Raw genomic sequence first — 17579 nt, 5'->3', positions numbered from 1 at the left:
ACGCTGCGGGCATCCACCCGGATGACTCCCCGGGCTCCCAAGACTCCGCTTCACAGCCAACACCCACCAAGTCCTGAGCCGCCACCCCCCAAGCTCCTCCTGCGCCCATCACGCTCCAATATTCGCACATGCGTACACCCAATAAAGAGAAGTTAGGGCGCTCCCCCTCGAGGTAGGTCCCCACGCCCAGCTGCCACGCAGCCAGTCCTCCTGCCCTTCTTCGGGCCACCGGCTTCGCTATTCACTAATACGCATGTGTAATACGGTGCCGCCCAGCACCCCTTTAGCCGGCAGGGGTGGGGCGGAGGGCGGGACCGAGTTTCTTGCGCACGCTCCGGGCATGCGCAGTGCAGCGGTTGAGGCGCCAGCTGTCGACTTGGAAGTTCCGGGGAGGCAGCGCATGCGCGAGTGTACGCGTTGCCGGCGAAGAGGGGAGCCTGACGACTCGGAAATTTGAATACCACAGTAGCATGGAGTGTGACCTCATGGAGACTGACATCTTGGAGTCGTTGGAAGATCTGGGGTAAGACTGCCAGGGTACAGGTCTCCTAAACCTCACACTGCCGGCCCCCGGGAACACCTCCTCCGCCCCAGTCGGGGACACCTGCCTTTACACGCCGCACCCGGTGGCTCCTGGCTGTCGCCTCCATATGGCTCCCGGACCCCAATGCCACGTCCACTGTCTGCCCTGCCGGGTCGGGGCCCTCCTAACGCGACGACCGTAGGCCTGCCCTGTACTCCCTGCAGCCGAGTTACCCGCAGCGTTTGTCAGTCATGCGTGTCATTGTCTGGGCTCTGGGTTCTCGCCACCCCCCTCCCCGAGCTTCTCTTCTTGCTCCCCATCGTCTTGCCCTACCCCCTCACTCTGGAGGTTGCCAAAGTTGATTCTCTTTTTTCCTACTCGTTCTCCAAACTTCTGCTCGTGTCCTGAGCCCCTGCTCCTACCCCACCCCATTTTCTCTCAAAAAAATCTCCTTTGCCCAGTCATCTCTGCATGCACTCAGGCTTCCCTAAGCCACATGCCTGCATCCATTCCGCTAGCCACCTCACTTATGTACCTAACCTGTCACCATCTTCATGGGAACCACTTGCTGTTTCCCCTGACAGTGACACTCTACTTCTTTAAGCCACCATTGGTCCCTACCCTTAGAGTCCTCTTCAGCCACCACATCCCCTGCATGTTTGTTGTGCATTTTGTCTCTTCTTACAGTTACCCAACCATGATTTAGTATCTAGAAGCTGGGAATAGGGCTTCTGATCTCTCACTGAGATCAGTGTACTCTATTAAAACTTGAGAATTTAGAACCTTTTGGACTACGGGTGGTTCCAGAAATAAACTGTGGAATTACATTATGTGTCTACAGGTAAATGGTGTCCAAAAAATACAGATTTAGCTAGCTGTATTTATAAAATAACAAGTCCTTTGTCAAAACTCTCCCCAAGAGTGTTCATGACATGGAAACCTTTGGGGGAACCTTTCTTTAGGAAAGTCCACCGACGGGGCCCCTGGGTGGCTTAGTCCGTTAAGCTCTGACTCTGGCTTATGTCATGATATCATGGTCTGTGAGTTCAAGCCCCGCATTGGGCTCTGTGCTGACAGCTCAGAGCCTGGAGCCTGCTTCAGATTCTGTCTCCCTCTCTCTGCCCTTTCCCCACTTGCGCTCGCTCGCACTCTCTCTCTCTCTCTCTCTCTCAAAAATAAATATTTTAAAAAGTTAAAAAAAAAAAAAGGAAAGGAAAGGACACCATGAGGTTCTCAGAGTCTGCCCATTTAAGTAACTTGCTGTCCTGGTAGAAATTTTTGAGAAAAGAATTGGTGGTGTTTATCTTTTTTTGTTACAGTGAATTATCATTGTCTCTCTCTTTGGAGCTTGCTCTGAATTTTCAGAATATTCCAGACTTCAGAGGGCTTATTTCTTTGATTAGAGTATAGGTAAAAGGCACATTCAGCAAAATGGTCTCTTTGGCAGACATCTCAGACTAAATTGATTGCTCACATATGAATCCATTCATTCAGTAAACATTTTTAAGGAGCACTTGTGCTCTGGGGCAGTGTTGGGCTGATCATTTACTAGCCCAAAGTGAGGTAGAAGAGAAATTCACACTGTGAGAAAATGCTGCTAGAACTGAGGACGAGGGTCTCTTTACACCTGGAAAGCAAATAAAGTCCCAAAAGCTTCCTAGAAGAAATGACACTTAAGGTTAGCATTGAAGGAGTAGTAGACTGAGGGAAGAGAGCCTTATTTAAATGTAGTCATTCTGCTTGGGTAGATGTTGCCTAAAGAATTGGTGATGGATGCTGTTTCTTCCCATTATTGTTCTACCCTTTTCACTGTATTTTCTGGAGTACTAAAAAAGTAGTTGTTACTGTAATCATTGTAATCAAGTAAACATTTGAGATGGGTTGTAATGTACAGTCCATCAGATTGAACCATCAGATTTTCTGAAAACTTTGCTATAAATTTTAAGCAAAACTACTGAGTTTGATGACATTCAGTCATTAAAATTCAGGCCTAATTGATTGACATGTACGTTTAAAGGATTCACTGAGAATTATTACAGTTTAAATGACTATCGTTTATCTTTAATCTGGCACACAGTATAAATTCAATAACTATTTGTAGAATAAACTAACAAATTCTAAATGTGTAACACAAGGAGACATTTGTAGGCCTAGTCTCTATATTGCAGTATCTAATAATTTGTGGGTTGAATCTAGATGCCAGGCTATATAATCTCACTTTTTGTGTAAGGCTTTTTCCCATTCAATTCAGTGTATAAACACTTAAGTGCATTTTAAAAGAACCAAATTATTGTCATTTCTCGAACATCTCTGTACCTCCAAACTTCAAATTATCTTAAGCATACTTAATGTTCATCTTTAATAACAGTGTTTTTATCAGTATTTCACTTAAAAGATAAAATAATCTTCTGAAGAACATATATTTTAAAATTGCTTTGAGAATGACAGGATCTTTGGTTCTAGTTATATTCTAGGCTGGGGTTCATTATTACTGTTGTCTTTTATGAATATGTGAACATTTAATAATATTTTAAGATTATGCTTGAATCACTTAAAAAGGGTTAGGATTCAGATGCACCAGTTTGCCCAGACATCACCTTGCCAGCAGTTATTCATGTTGTAAATAAATCCAGACATTTCTTGAGTACTAGTATGTCTTAATAGTCTTAACTGTCATTAAATATAGAAAAAGCAAATAATTGATTAACTGACAAGTTTTTGCTTTTAAAGAAAGTCATTAAAAAATTATCTAATTCATTTCTGGAAAAATTTCTAGAAAAGATAACCTAAGTTATATTTCTGAAATTGTAAACTATAGTATAATGAGCTATCACTTTTTAATGTTTTAATTTCAATTAAGTTAAAGTAAGAAAATCTTTGTACAATAAGAGCTTTCAGTGAATGGATAGAAGTTGACATAATTTAGTAGTGTATATGATTCTATTAAATACTCCTATGTATTTTGAAGAATTGAAATGCAATTACCAAGTAGCTTATTTTTCTATTTTGTTAGATTAAAATTAAAAACTTAAATTTTATTTTCTGTAAATTTTATTTGTATTTGCAGGTTTAGAAATTGGTCCTCTAACTACAAATAATACATAGATAAATTGTATAAAATATTAGGTGTGATTTTATATTCTTCTGAAGTATAATTTTTTACTTACCAGTTACAAGGGTCCATTGTTGGAAGATGGCGCTCTGTCTCAGGCAGTCTGTGCTGGAGCCAGTTCCCCTGAGTTTACCAAACTCTGTGCTTGGCTGGTGTCTGAATTAAGAGTGTTCTGTAAACTAGAGGAAAATGTGCAAGCAACTAACAGTAAGTAAACATTCAGTTTTAGGTGCAAAACATAAAAGTAAAATTGGGGTATTGTCAGTTGAACATTATTAGTACTAAACCTGAAGTTTTAAGTTTTTTCTAAGTGTAAAAAGAAAAAAAAAACATTAAAAGTTGAAGTTAAGTGAAAGTTGAAAAGCTCTTATTACTGAGATACAGAAATGGGAGACAAATATTGCATATATGAACTTTCCATTCTTTGTAAAACATGACTTGTGAGCTCTTAAATTGGTGGCTAGAACTCAAAGTTGGAATGTTTTTCTTAGGACCACTAGATTCCAGGAGGACATGTGGCATGTAAAGTAAATGCATTACAATTCTTTCATACACGGGAAGAAAGAGAAAGAACACTTTCTTAAGAAGTTTTCTGTATTGCAGAAATGTATCACTAGATCCACCACCATCAGATGCAGCACCATCAGATTTACAGTGTTGAGAGCTGTTTTATACTTGCCAATTTTGTTATTGTATTAGCACTACTTTGTTTATTCTGCAAAACAGACAGAAGCTTGGAACCTAACAGTACACCATCTGGCTCCCTCCTACCATAGGTAAACCTACAATGGGAGACAAAGATAAATGCCTACTTGTTAACCTACGCTCATGGAGAACTATACACATACTCCCCACCCACACCCGACACAATCCCATTTGAAGAGCTCACGTTTTTACATGTTTAGTATATTTAATGTGCACATGTTAGTTGCAGCCGTTTGCAATTATTAAGGACACTGTAGCGTAACAGTAATGATAGCATGGCTTACATTTATTGAGCATTATGTTCTAAGCATTTTCTATGTGTTAACTCATTTAAAACCTGAGGCAGGTTTTATTGCTCTTTTATACATGAAACAAGAAAGCACAGCTAGGTTAAATGCGTTGTCTGAGGTCACACAACTAGTGCATGATATCACCAGAGTTCAACCCCAGCAGTCAAGATTGGGGGTCAGCACTCTTAATACTGCCTCTTGGCCTCACATTTCAGAGACTATAGGAACTTGTGAAAACATGTATACTAGATGATAACTATAACCTGGAGCCCCTTTCAAAAGAAAACATCTCATAGAAGCCAACATACAAAACAGGTAAATTGTACCTATTTGGTTGAAGTTAAGAGGGAGTATGTTTAACACAAGTCTCTCCTCCTCCCTGGCTCCTTGTAAAGGAGTTATTTGGAATTTGAGTTTACAGAACAGTTTGCAAAACAGTAATACAGCCTTCCCATTTTACAGATGAGAAAATGAACTCAGATCAAGTGATTCATAGTTTGTTGATTTTTGCCCCTGTGTGTGATAGAAAGCCATTAGAAAGAATGGTAAGGAAGAAGGGGCATTGTTTTTCCTTGGTTCACGAGATAAACTCTGTACTTAACATGTTATGGGAATACAGAATTACAAGTCATGTTTGCTAACTTCAGATTTAATCTCATTGGGAATGTTAGGCACAAATGGAACCACTGGAGGTTAGTACAGTAATTCAGTGCTTCACTTTATGGTTCACAGCAGGAGGAAATCAGTGAGCGCAGCAGCACTTGGGGAAGGTTCTATCAAGGAGCAAGACCACTGGGCTTTGATGGGCAGGTGAGGTTTGATAGATGAGAAGCGCATAGAGGGCATATCAATCGCAGGGAATAACTTAAGTGAAGGCACAGACGTGGAAATGAGTCTGCCTGTTCCTTCGACAGTGAGGAGACTGGCGTGGCACAAATGGAATATTTGTGGAGGTAGAGGGTAACTACTATATATATGTCATAGGTACTACTACATAGCAGTTCGCAGGGAAGGTAAAGTGGAGAAGCTGTGAAGAAGAATCTTTAAGGGCAGACAGGTAATTAGATTAGGTGAGGTAGAAATTAGGAAACCATTAAACATTCTCCAATAAGGGAATAACCTAATGAAAACTTCTCAAGAACAGAAGTTGGCAGTGGTGTGAGAAAGGAAGGATTTAGAAGTCAAAGTAACTTGTGTTAGGAATATCCTGTTAAAACTTGCAACTTACATATATAACTTTTATGCTAATAAGAAAAACAATTTTTATTAAACAAGGTTATTTTAATTCTTAAAAGGTCCGAGTGAAGCTGAAGAATTCCAGCTTGAGGTGAGTGGGCTACTAGGGGAGATGAACTGTCCGTATCTTTCACTGACATCTGGGGATGTGACCAAGCGCCTTCTCGTTCAGAAGAACTGCCTCCTTTTGCTCAGTAAGTTCATAGCTACTAGAATGTAGCTGTTATTTTTTATTCATGTTTTCTTTGACTAATAAACTGGCTGTTTACTATTTCATTACGGATTGAAATCAGAATGCTACATATTTTAAAGAAAACTATTACATTTTCAACTTAGAAGCTAATCGTGGTCCTGTGCACTGGTAGCAGCGTTGTTTTGTAATTACTCCTCTTTTATCATTTAACTTTCCTGGTACTCGAAGTATTATGCTTCACCTAATGTGACCGTACGTAGTGCCCAGTATTCAAGTGTGTGATCATTAAACCTTAGCGTTCTGGACTGGAAGCACATTTTAAAACAGACTAGGAAGGTAGTGTGGGAATAATGAAGATTTTTTAAAAAAATTAAAGTGTTGTATATTGTGGGTATTTCTTTGTGGCTGGGTAATTGGGGGTTTTGGTTTTGTTTGTAAATCTATCAAATTACAATGTAAAATTTTCTGGAATAGTATTTGAATTTTTCCTGCACTTACTGATCATTCTGGGAAATAAATTGTTACAAAAACTTCTTTCTTTCCATGTTTTTTGTATACTAACTACGATTTCTTTCTTCACCCTGAAAAACAGTAAGTAGACTCACAAATTTTATTGCCTTAAGTGAACCCTGCAGTAAACACAGCCAGTAGTCTTAACTCACAAGTTTTCTAGCATCTGAGACACATTTAGATTAAGCTTTGGTTAAGTGAGTATTATAGTTCTTATTATGACATAAATAGGTCGGGGTTTTTAAAATATTGTCTTTATAACTGTGGTTTCTGAATAATGTGACAGCTCTAATTTTGAAAGTTCAGTTTTTTAAAAATGGTGTTCATAGCCATTATACCCAGACACTGAGTTATTCCAGAATCACTTTCATAATTTCCCCTTTGTTGAATGATTTTTGGGGGGTGGAGGGGGGTATACACATAAGGTTAGATACTGCTTGAAATACTAATACTGCTGCATGTAGTTCTTAGGTGTGCATTCAGTATCCTTCAAATTGTGCAATTTCTAGAACTGGCTCAGCCACAGTGTACTCACTCGTTCTTCCTTTGTAACACTGCTTACCAAAACCTAGTATTTGGCACTCGAGATATGTTATCTTACATAGGAAGATAAGAACTTTATGGAAAGCTTAGTAATGATCATGAATAACTAATGTTTTCAAAGAGCTAAGAGTTTGGCCTTTTTAGTGTTCATACTTATAAAAACCACTTTGAATATAAATCTTTATAAAATGCCTTTGACTCTTTCCTGTTTCTTAAGCAGACTGCACTGAATATTATTTTGGACTCAGGGTCATAATTTATAGACTTTAATTTTTTTTTTAATGTTTATTTTTTGAGACAGAGACAGAGCATGAACGGGGGAGGGGCAGAGAGAGAGAGAGAGAGACAGAATGCAAAGCAGGCTCCAGTCTCTGAGCTGTCAGCACAGAGCCCAGTGCAGGGCTCGAACTCACAGACTGTGAGATCATGACCTGAGCCAAAGTCAGAGCCCGAATGAGCCACCCATGCGCCCCTAGACTTTATTTTAATGTGCTATCAACTCAAAAGCTCCTCAGTAATATACAACTGTTTGCTTCTCAACTAAATGACTAAACCAACTAAAGGTTATGCTGCTCTTGGAATTCATGCACATATACATTACTCCCTCCTCTATCTTTGCTTCTGCTGTTTCCCCTTTAAAATATTCCCCTCAGTTTGTATTCCCTCTGTCATGCTAGTATTTATGTACATGTGCTCATTTTCTTTTCGCTCTGTATAAATATTTCTCATCTTTCCAAGTATCAGTTGTCACATCTTAATGCTATAATTTTACTTCTCCAGCACCCTTGAACTTCTTAATATGAAGCTTTTAATACATTGTGTTCCAAAGGGGAATATAACCAATCTCGTTAGAATTGTTAGTAGACTAGACTTTGAATGAGTGGCTAAAAAACTCTCCTGTGTCCGGTTAAGAAGTTTTAGCTGTTCATTGCCTGTCTGGTTGTCCAATTATTTCCCTTAGGTAAAATAAGTCAGATATCGGAGTTCTTAATAGATGAAGAATTATTCATCTTTTTATGCATATATTCTTTATTCCTAACTAGATTGCCAGTAGAGATCATCTGTTTTGTTTTGTATTATATTTCCAGTACCCTTCCTAGTACTTTGAACTTCAGTTACAGTTAATGTTTTTTTTGATGGGAATTGTATTGGTGAACTAATTTTATGGATGCCTGAGCTATGTTGTCCCAAATTTGGAGAACCAGTTTATTAAATCATATGATTTTCTAGAACAAGGGTTGGCAAACTTTTTCTTTACAAGGACAAGGCGGTGAATATTTTCAGCTTCGTAGGCCATAAGGTCTTTGTCACAACTCCTTAACTCTGCTGTTGTAGCATGTACCAGCCAGAGAGGTTATGGAAATGATCATGGTAGTGTTCCAGTAAAACTTTATTTAGAAAAACAGTGGTTATTTTCATGACCATGGAGTTTTACTTTTTTGGTCTTTTAACTCATACAGTTTGCTGTATGGAACACATTAAGATTTTATCAAAACCATTTAGAATGACCTTTCCAGCAGCTTGGCTGTTATTTATTGTTCTAGCATAACACCTTGGGTATAGGAAATGAAATACCCAAGCTGATCATTCTTTGGTATTTCTCATAGGACTTAAGAGCCCAGAAAATGTCTTTTTCCAAAACTCTCTTTCTAATGTCAGAAGGTTCTCACTTTGTCACATAACCGGAAATCCTAAGATCCAAATGATTATTAATCATCTTGCATAAAAATTTAAATGTCCTTGGGAAGGTTAAAGAAATAAGAGTGAATATTTTATACCTTCAGTCACCTGAAGCAGATTGCAGCCCTCATTATACCTGGCTGAAATCAACACATAAGGGGATGATATTGATACAGAAGGACTCTGCCAAGGAAAGCTTAGAAAGTTCTGTTGATGTTTTTCAGGGGAGTTGGGGGGAGTGGGGAGAGAAGGAGGAAGGTAGGGGAAAGGGAATATTGAGAAGATCAAAGATGGAAGAGGGGTTTCTTTAAACAGCCAGAGAGGGTGGCATTAGGCTACTGGAGGCTGTGAGAAAGGATCTTTGGGGAATTCCGTGCCCTTCCCCTTTTGTAAGTTAAGTTTTTATTACTTGAAAATGTTTTATGCCAGTTCTGAACAGACTACCTAAATTTTGGAACGTAAGAGAGCAAGAGAGTTCCATCACTGCTGCATGTCAGTAGTAAGAAGTAAAAAAAAAATAATAACCAGTTCCAACTGTTGCTGAGGATTGCCACCTGCCACCTTTGGTAAATTTGTTAGCAGATGCCAACCCCTGTTCTGGATAGTGGGATAACACAGATCCAGATTTTTAGATGTGATCTACCTTGTTACTTTGGTTTCAAAGAAGAATCATTTATTTTAAATCACCCTTTAAACATATATTGATTAAATACCTGAATTACAGAACCAGTTTATATGTTATGTCATTTGCAGGTAAAAATGGTTTTCTTTTCTTGTTTTTATCCATTCTTGCAGCTTTAAAAGTTACGTATCACTAGGTCTATAGAGTTGTGACTCCAGACTTATGACTATTAACTGTAGCTGTATCTCATTTTGAAATCTTATTTTGTTTACTTCAGCATACCTCATCTCAGAACTAGAAGCTGCCAGAATGCTCTGTGTGAATACTCCTCCAAAAAAAGCTCAAGAAGGAGGCGGTAGTGAGGTCTTTCAAGAGTTGAAAGGCATATGTATTGCTCTAGGAATGTCCAAACCTCCAGCCAATATAACTATGTTCCAATTCTTCAGCGGGATTGAAAAAAAAGTAAGACCTTTAGTACCAGATTGTAGTGTATTAAAGGCATAGTCCTACATTTGTTTGAAATGAAGCAAGTTAATTTCTCTAAATGGGAACCTAATGTGCATATTATTGTTACTAAATGAGTTTTGGGTTTTAAATCCTAGATACCTTAAAGAGAAATTAGTGTTTTACTATTTTTTTAAACTTGTGAGCATGTTTCTTTTTCAAAAAGGAAGCTTTACGCTTTGACTTACAAACTGAAATAAGCTAGGTATAATGTAAAAAGAATTAAGACTTAAGTCCTCTTTAAAATTTTATCACTGAACTTTGAGGCAATTAATTTTTAAGGTCTTTATCATTAAATGTTATCACCTTCCTTTCCATTGACTGGACAGAAAAGGATGTCAATGTTTTTGTTTTTTTAATCCAGTCACTTTGAGTCTTACATGTTTCAGATGGCAAGCTAGGTTTGTTGACCACTACTAACAACCTAGTATGTGAAAATAAGTCAGAATTATTTTTATGCCACACGTAATCTACAGTTAAGAGGTTTTAAAAATATAATTGACTAGGAATAAGCAATTTTAATAAATAAATATAAGAGAATGGTATTTGTTATAGCAGAGTTCTTCTCTGTATGCATATCTGCTGGACTCTAAGAATTGGTACATTTGCATTGTGGGGTCAGTGGACACCATGATGCACAAATTCGGCTGAACTCTACAGGGGAGCAGCACTGTATCCATAGTCTATATTTTCTGTGTGTTCATTCATCCATTCAGCAAATACCCATTGAGTGCCTACTGTTGTCAGGCACTGTTCTAGGTACAGTGAAGGAATCATGCTTCCATAGGTACTTGAGGAGTGGGACAAGTGAGTGTCTTTATCGTGTGGGTCTTGTACATTTCAAAACATCCTCCACCTTTGCCTCTGTCAGGAATCTTCTTTTGATGGCAAGATATGATGGGAAATGGGAAGATGAGGAAGATATGTTTTACTTTTAGATTTGTTTATTCATTCATTTATGTGTTTGTGTCAGTTAAAGGAGACCTTAGCAAAAGTTCCACCTAACCATGTGGGAAAGCCTTTATTGAAGAAGCCAATGGGACCAGCCCACTGGGTGAGTAGCAGTCATCTTGAATAAACTCGGTAAAGAACCATCTGCCTCTCTCATGGTGTTGACACTTACAGTTTGTGTTGTTTAAGTTATGTTTTCTGATATGTAATATCCTAGCTGGACATTCTCAGAATCAGTTTTGTGAATCTTAAGATTTAGGCAGAATAATTTTATTTGTGTATGATTAGAAGCACTTACCTCATAATTTGTAAATATTTCACATAGCTAGTAAAAAATAAATTGCAGTCAAGTATGTTTCTAATTGCCAAATGGGTTGCCTTCAAGCCAAAAATGTCACTGGGCTAAGCTTCACACAGTGAAATATGGGAAGGCTTAATGAGAATTCTGTGCTTATTCTTTATTATGTTTTGAGACATTGTTTTGCCTATTTTTTCATCAACTTACTATAACTTTTAGTACTATATCAAGTAATTTGCTTTGTGCTAAGTGCTGGGGAATTAATTGGTTATGAATGAAGCAGACACAAGTTTCTGCCCTCTTGGAACAGGGGGTCAAGCAGACTTAAATTCTAACTGGTCTTTTAAATTTTGTTTTTAGGAAAAGATAGAAGCAATTAACCAAGCCGTAGCCAATGAATATGAAGTTCGGAGAAAGCTGCTAATAAAACGTTTGGATGTCACTGTCCAGTCTTTTGGCTGGTCTGACAGAGCTAAGGTACATACTAAATAATTTAAAAGAGCAGAGTATTTATAGACATGATCCTTAAACATTCCTAGCACAGGTTAGCTATGGTGGAGACTACAAGAGAAATGCATAGGAGACACATACAGGAATTTTTCTTTAGTGAGTTGCTGAGTAGCAACTCTTCCAGCTATTCAGCAATAATGAAGAAAACATTTTTTTCAGGCTTTTCAATTTTTTTTTTAGCAAAACCGTATGTTTTAGACCCTACTAAGAGTACCCATTTGTAAGAGAAATGGATAGAGTATTTAAAAATCACTAAAATAATAAATTTTGAAATCACTTGTTTGCTATACTTAAAGCTAACAATTTAATTTGCTACTTAAAGTGAGAAATACTGGATTTAGCAAGACCAGATATTACTGTGCATTTATAGAGAATTGGAGAATCTGGTAAGACTTCAGTTTTACTTCAGATTAAATGAGATAATCCAGGTAAAGATCTTGGTCATTCAACAGATATTTATTAAATATTAAATATCTACTATACGATCAGTAAGCGGAAAGAAATTGGCACACTTGATTAATTTGACCTCCTTAGAACCCTGAAGTGGAGCTGATCCTTGAATTTATGGGGAGGTTGGTCCAAATGTGTATGAGGTATTCCCTTAATAGTATATTCCTGTTTGAAAACAGATTTTTTTTCTGAATTTTAGTTAATTGACTCTGAAATGGTTTTTATTTAGTTCTCCGGTTATTTGCTAATAATATGTTATTTTCACCTGAAATCTTTAAACCTTAGCAAAGCCCTATTTGGCTGCTACATTGTTGGGGTAGATATTTATCAACTTATAATTCTTCAGTGTTGGAAAGGGGTTTTAGAGATCGGTCTTAATTCCCCTCATTTTGCAACTGAAAGAAAATGGAGGCTTTGTCTGAGACCTCACAGCTACTTGGTAGCAACACATGGAGCAAATGGTTCTCTCCTGTGACTGTTGTAGGAAATACCAGAAACAATCATTTCACTCTCAGCAGGGTCCATGCACTTGAAAAACAAAAATCTTGCACCTCTTGTAGCTAGAAAAACGTCTACTGACTGACGTCAGTGCACTGACTGAGGCACTGACAAACCGCGGTCCTGAGTTTGGCATCGGCATGACAGCACAGGGCATCCTGACCCTGTGTGTTGGAGCTGCTGTTTCTCTCCCCATTTTGGACATCTCTAAAATAATCATGTTTAGTCTAAGTGATATTTAATATCCTTTTGAACCATAATACACAGTGATTTTACAAACTATATTAAATGTATTGGGGAACATCAGCATTGTACAGATTACTTACACAAATCTTTTTTTTTTGTTTCCTCTAACGGAATTTAGGTACTGCTATCTCATTTTGAAACTTGTTTTTAAATAACTTCATAGAAATTACTTTATATGCACAAAATGAACTTGTTTCACATAATGAAATTTATGTACTTGTATCACTTTGAAATTGCATTTTAAATCAGTTTTATTTGCAACATAAAACTATTTTCTCAAAAGTGTTTGTTTCCATTCAACAAACAGTAAGTCGAGCACTTACTATAGGTACAAGTGGAAAGAAATACAAGACATTCAGGAAACATTCCTCCAGACAAACTATGGAATGACAATCTCTTTATCCTATTAATTATTAAAGAAAACTTTTTCAAATAAAAAGTCACTGATCATCCCATTGTTTTAACCACAATAGCTGTTTTCATTTTTAGTATTATCTCCCTTCTTTTGTCTATATATACAATCATAACAACCCTTTTTACATTCTATTTTTTCACATAATTTAAACATTTACCATCCACATTTTAAGACCTGCATATAACTGACACCAAATATTATTTGTCTTTGTGCTATTTTACTGTGTATCGTACTTGTAACTGTTGCTTCCAAAATTTAGTAGATTGGAGATTGTTGTTTCTCACATTTAGATTAATTTGTCTGGGAAACATTTCTTATATTTGTTTGAACTTTACTTTCTTGTGTGTGAAATTTCTCTTTATGTCCTTCGCTCATTTATCTTTTGCAGTCTTGTGTTTCACACACATCTAAGTGGCCTGCCCCGGTGTCCCAGTTTCCCAGTGTTTTGTCTCTCAGGAGCTGACAGTTTTAGTCATTAACTTATCCTTCTACTAAATGGTTAATGTACACCTTTTTTCCTTATTTATTACTTACAATAGAGGAAAGTATTACACAGGGGGATCACTTTGGAAGAAATGTGTCCTGTTAACATAATTAGTACAAATTAATCATAGCTAACATTTTTTCTCATTGTAAGTAAAGATGGGAAAATTAAAAAGCAAAATTACTGAAATGGTTTACATCCTTGTATCTACCTAGATAAAACGAATATGTTTGATCTGAGACCAATGGCAGGGGGGGAACCTTTTTACCTTTTTGGCCCCACAATCCTAAAGGGAAGCCCCTTGACCCTTTGTATCTCCCTCCGAGCCACCTCCCAACATTATTCTTTGCTCTATTAGCAGGTCTCACAGTTGTATCTTCAGATAGTTATTGACTAGGTTGGAGCAGTGGTGAGTATGTTTCTCCTCCAACCTTAAACCTAGTAACATTATCAGACATTTGGGAAGTCTTGAACATATTTAATATCAGTGTCTCTTTTTCATTTTGAAAATTGACTTTTGTCTTTGAACACTTTGTTTCAACAGAGTCAGACAGAAAAATTAGCAAAGGTTTACCAGCCAAAACGCTCAGTCTTATCTCCTAAAAGTACTATTTCTGTCGCCCACCTTCTGGCTGCAAGACAGGACTTGTCGAAGATTTTAAGGACAAGCAGTGGCTCTATAAGAGAAAAGACTGCCTGTGCCATCAATAAGGTGATTAAAGTATCTTCACTTTTCTTTCACATACATTTATTTCTATTTATAAAAATACAGCAGTTTAAAACCTCTTTCTTACCCCATAGGTGTTGATGGGCAGGGTGCCTGACAGAGGAGGTAGACCCAACGAAATTGAACCTCCACCTCCAGAGATGCCACCATGGCAGAAAAGGCAAGATGGCCCCCAGCAGCAAGCAGGAGGCCGAGGAGGAGGGAGAGGTGGTTATGAACATTCCTCATATGGAGGACGAGGAGGTCATGAACAAGGAGGAGGGAGAGGTGGACGTGGTGGCTATGACCATGGTAGCCGCGGGGGAGGAAGAGGAAATAAGCATCAAGGAGGCTGGACGGATGGAGGGAGTGGAGGAGGAGGAGGTGGCTACCAAGATGGTGGTTATCGAGATTCAGGTTTCCAGCCAGGTGGCTATCATGGTGGTGGCCACAGTGGTAGTTATCAAGGTGGTGGTTATGGTGGCTTCCAAACATCTACATATACAGGAAGTGGTTACCAGGGTGGTGGATACCAGCAGGACAATAGATACCAAGATGGTGGGCATCATAGTGATCGAGGCAGTGGTCGTGGAGGGAGAGGTGGTCGTGGAGGCCGGGGTGGACGTGGAGGCCAGGGAGGAGGTTGGGGAGGAAGGGGGAGCCAGAATTATCACCAAGGGGGACAGTTTGAACAGCACTTCCAGCATGGAGGTTATCAGTATAATCATTCTGGTTTTGGACAGGGAAGACATTATACTAGTTGAGGCTACGGAACCTTACATTTTGCTAGAGCTCAAGTAATAGAAACTTAGTTTCAGAATTCTGAGTCCAGCATCAATTTTGAATTAATGTGAGACCACAGGTGGCAGGCAGATTCCTGCTTGGCATAAGTATTTGTAGGTCTTCATTCAATTCTGTTTTTTTTTTTTTTTTTTAAGGACTTACATAATGCAGTTTGTTTGAGAAACATATACAACCTCTCTCCTTTGTATGAAGAATTTTTTAAAAGGTAATTAAAATTGCCTTTAATTGACCAGTAGACTAATTCCACAGTCAGAACACGTGTACTTTTTGGGGAAGAAATTACTTGAATAAGTAGTTTTCAAAAAGTTTTGAAAATGAGGATTCTCCTAGATTTTTTTAGATTTACAACTAGGAAGGCTTCCTCATATTAACAGTCCATTTATATGTGTTTTCCTTGAAGTATTCTAATGCCTATTTTCCAAGCACAGTTCTGCCCTGATTGGCTTTTTATTCAGAGAGATTATGCCACATTTGCTTCATGATAGAACTTTGGGTCTGTTCCTATTAAATGAGCTCTTCTGCAGATAGCACATTCAGTAGCCTTATTCTTTTGATGGAATACTGTACCATATGCTCAACTCTGAAAACCTTGAACACGGCCAAAATCCGTAAAGATTATAAAAGCAAACTAAGTTGTGAACCTATAATACATGTAGGCATTTATATAGTATAGCAATTCAAACTGACCTGCATCCATTCAAAACAAGTTCCTCCTTAAACCTTATTTTTACTTGAAATCTGTTAGAAGAAACAGCAAACTGAAATTTGTTTTATGCACGAGTTAATACCACTGGCTCAGCAAATACAAAATTAGTTTGCTTGGGGCAGGAGACTTTTTTTGTAATGGAAGAAATGCACTACCAAGTAAGAGGACAGATTTTTGCTTAGTGCAGGAGGCCCTTTATTATTGCTGCAGAAAACAAAAGCCTGGCTGAGTTGATGTTTTACATTCTCCTTTACTGAAATCTACATGAAGCTTCGGGCTGGGTTTTTGTAAACGTAAACATTGTCAAGCTGTGAAAGAAAATGGCTGGAGGTGTGCTTTGTGTGAAAGGTGAGCAATAAAGTATCTGTATGTTCTCTCTCTGGTTTGAGTTTTCTTTTAGCTACTTTTAAAAACTGAATTATTGTGGATACTTGTTTCCAGCTTAAGAGCTAATAGTTTGTTTCCCCAAAGATTATTGAGTGTTTCTTTAAAACATAATTTGTAATGAAAGATAATCCTTACCCTAAGGCCACAAATAATTGAAAAATACGTATTTCCAAATTTACCTTTCACTAGAACATTACAGCTAGAAAGAGTCACTACTCACTTCTGGCCACTGTGGGGAGCTGTTGTTACACAATGTATTAGGCAAAGATAAATTAATGACCCTAATCTTTCAGGGGTTTTTTTTTTTTTTTTATTTCGCCATTCTTCCTACGAATGAGGGACATTTTTCTTAAAAGGAAGTGAATTGAAAATATGTTTGTAAAAGCAGGAATAGTATTTCCTTTTCCTACTAAATGTCTTGCCATAGAATAGCAATATTCTTTTTGCTATTGAGATAGGCACATTCTTTTGGCACCTAAAAACCATTTTAAAAACCTACCTTGATCATTTTGTTAATTTTACCAGTTTTTTTAGATTTTTTGGCAAGACTTTACCATCCTAAAAGGTTCAAACTTGAAGATAATTGAAAATACTCTTATTTATCATTAAAGATTTTTAAGGTCTGTCTTGAACGTTGTAATTATTGGTGTCTCTATGCTATTAAATATATTTAGTATGTATAGGGATGTCCTATCGGGAATAAAATTGTCAAGGTTTCACATCTTAACCTAGAATGTATTCACAGTAGTTACCTTAACGTTTGCTTTATCTGTTTTGTAACCAAAGACTCCACAGTATAGCTAATGAATATGTTTCATTCTTTTGACAAACATAATTTTGATTTATTTTTGTGGTTAATAGACTGCTTTTCAAATTTGAGCATGTAAGCAAGCAAATACACATTTTTTTTATGATGGCTCTAAAATTTGCATCTCCATTTTCTGCCTCAAACTAGCTTTTTCCCCCCATTATAAACCCACAAAAAGATGGTCTTTTAGTTTCTCCTCTTTGACAGATTAAGTTCTCTCTGAATAGGGTATCTTTCAAACCACCAGTTTGTCATTATATTAAAATAAAGTTCTGAGATTTTGTGTAGAGCGTGTATTGATTTTACACATATTCGTAACTTTAACTTGCAGTAAACAATAACTTACTAGAGTAGGGAAGGTGGGAATTTCTTGAAGAAATAAGATAAAATGTTTAGAT

At 37.6% G+C, this 17579-nt stretch overlaps 1 protein-coding gene across 1 annotated transcript; it reads left to right on the top strand.

Moving 5' to 3' along the window:
• Positions 1-363: 363 nt before the first annotated feature.
• Positions 364-16364, top strand: FAM98A (family with sequence similarity 98 member A). Its single transcript, XM_058683019.1, has 8 exons — positions 364-523; positions 3694-3842; positions 5926-6060; positions 9692-9876; positions 10892-10972; positions 11528-11644; positions 14315-14482; positions 14572-16364. The coding sequence occupies exons 1-8, from the start codon at positions 471-473 to the stop codon at positions 15238-15240; spliced, it is 1557 nt and encodes a 518-aa protein (XP_058539002.1). The 5' UTR covers positions 364-470; the 3' UTR covers positions 15241-16364.
• Positions 16365-17579: the final 1215 nt, after the last annotated feature.

Source organism: Neofelis nebulosa, chromosome 9 (genome assembly GCF_028018385.1).
Source record: "Neofelis nebulosa isolate mNeoNeb1 chromosome 9, mNeoNeb1.pri, whole genome shotgun sequence".
NCBI classification, from domain to species: domain Eukaryota; kingdom Metazoa; phylum Chordata; class Mammalia; order Carnivora; family Felidae; genus Neofelis; species Neofelis nebulosa.
Note: the sequence above shows the minus strand (reverse complement) of the source record. Positions and strands in the feature narration are given on the sequence as shown.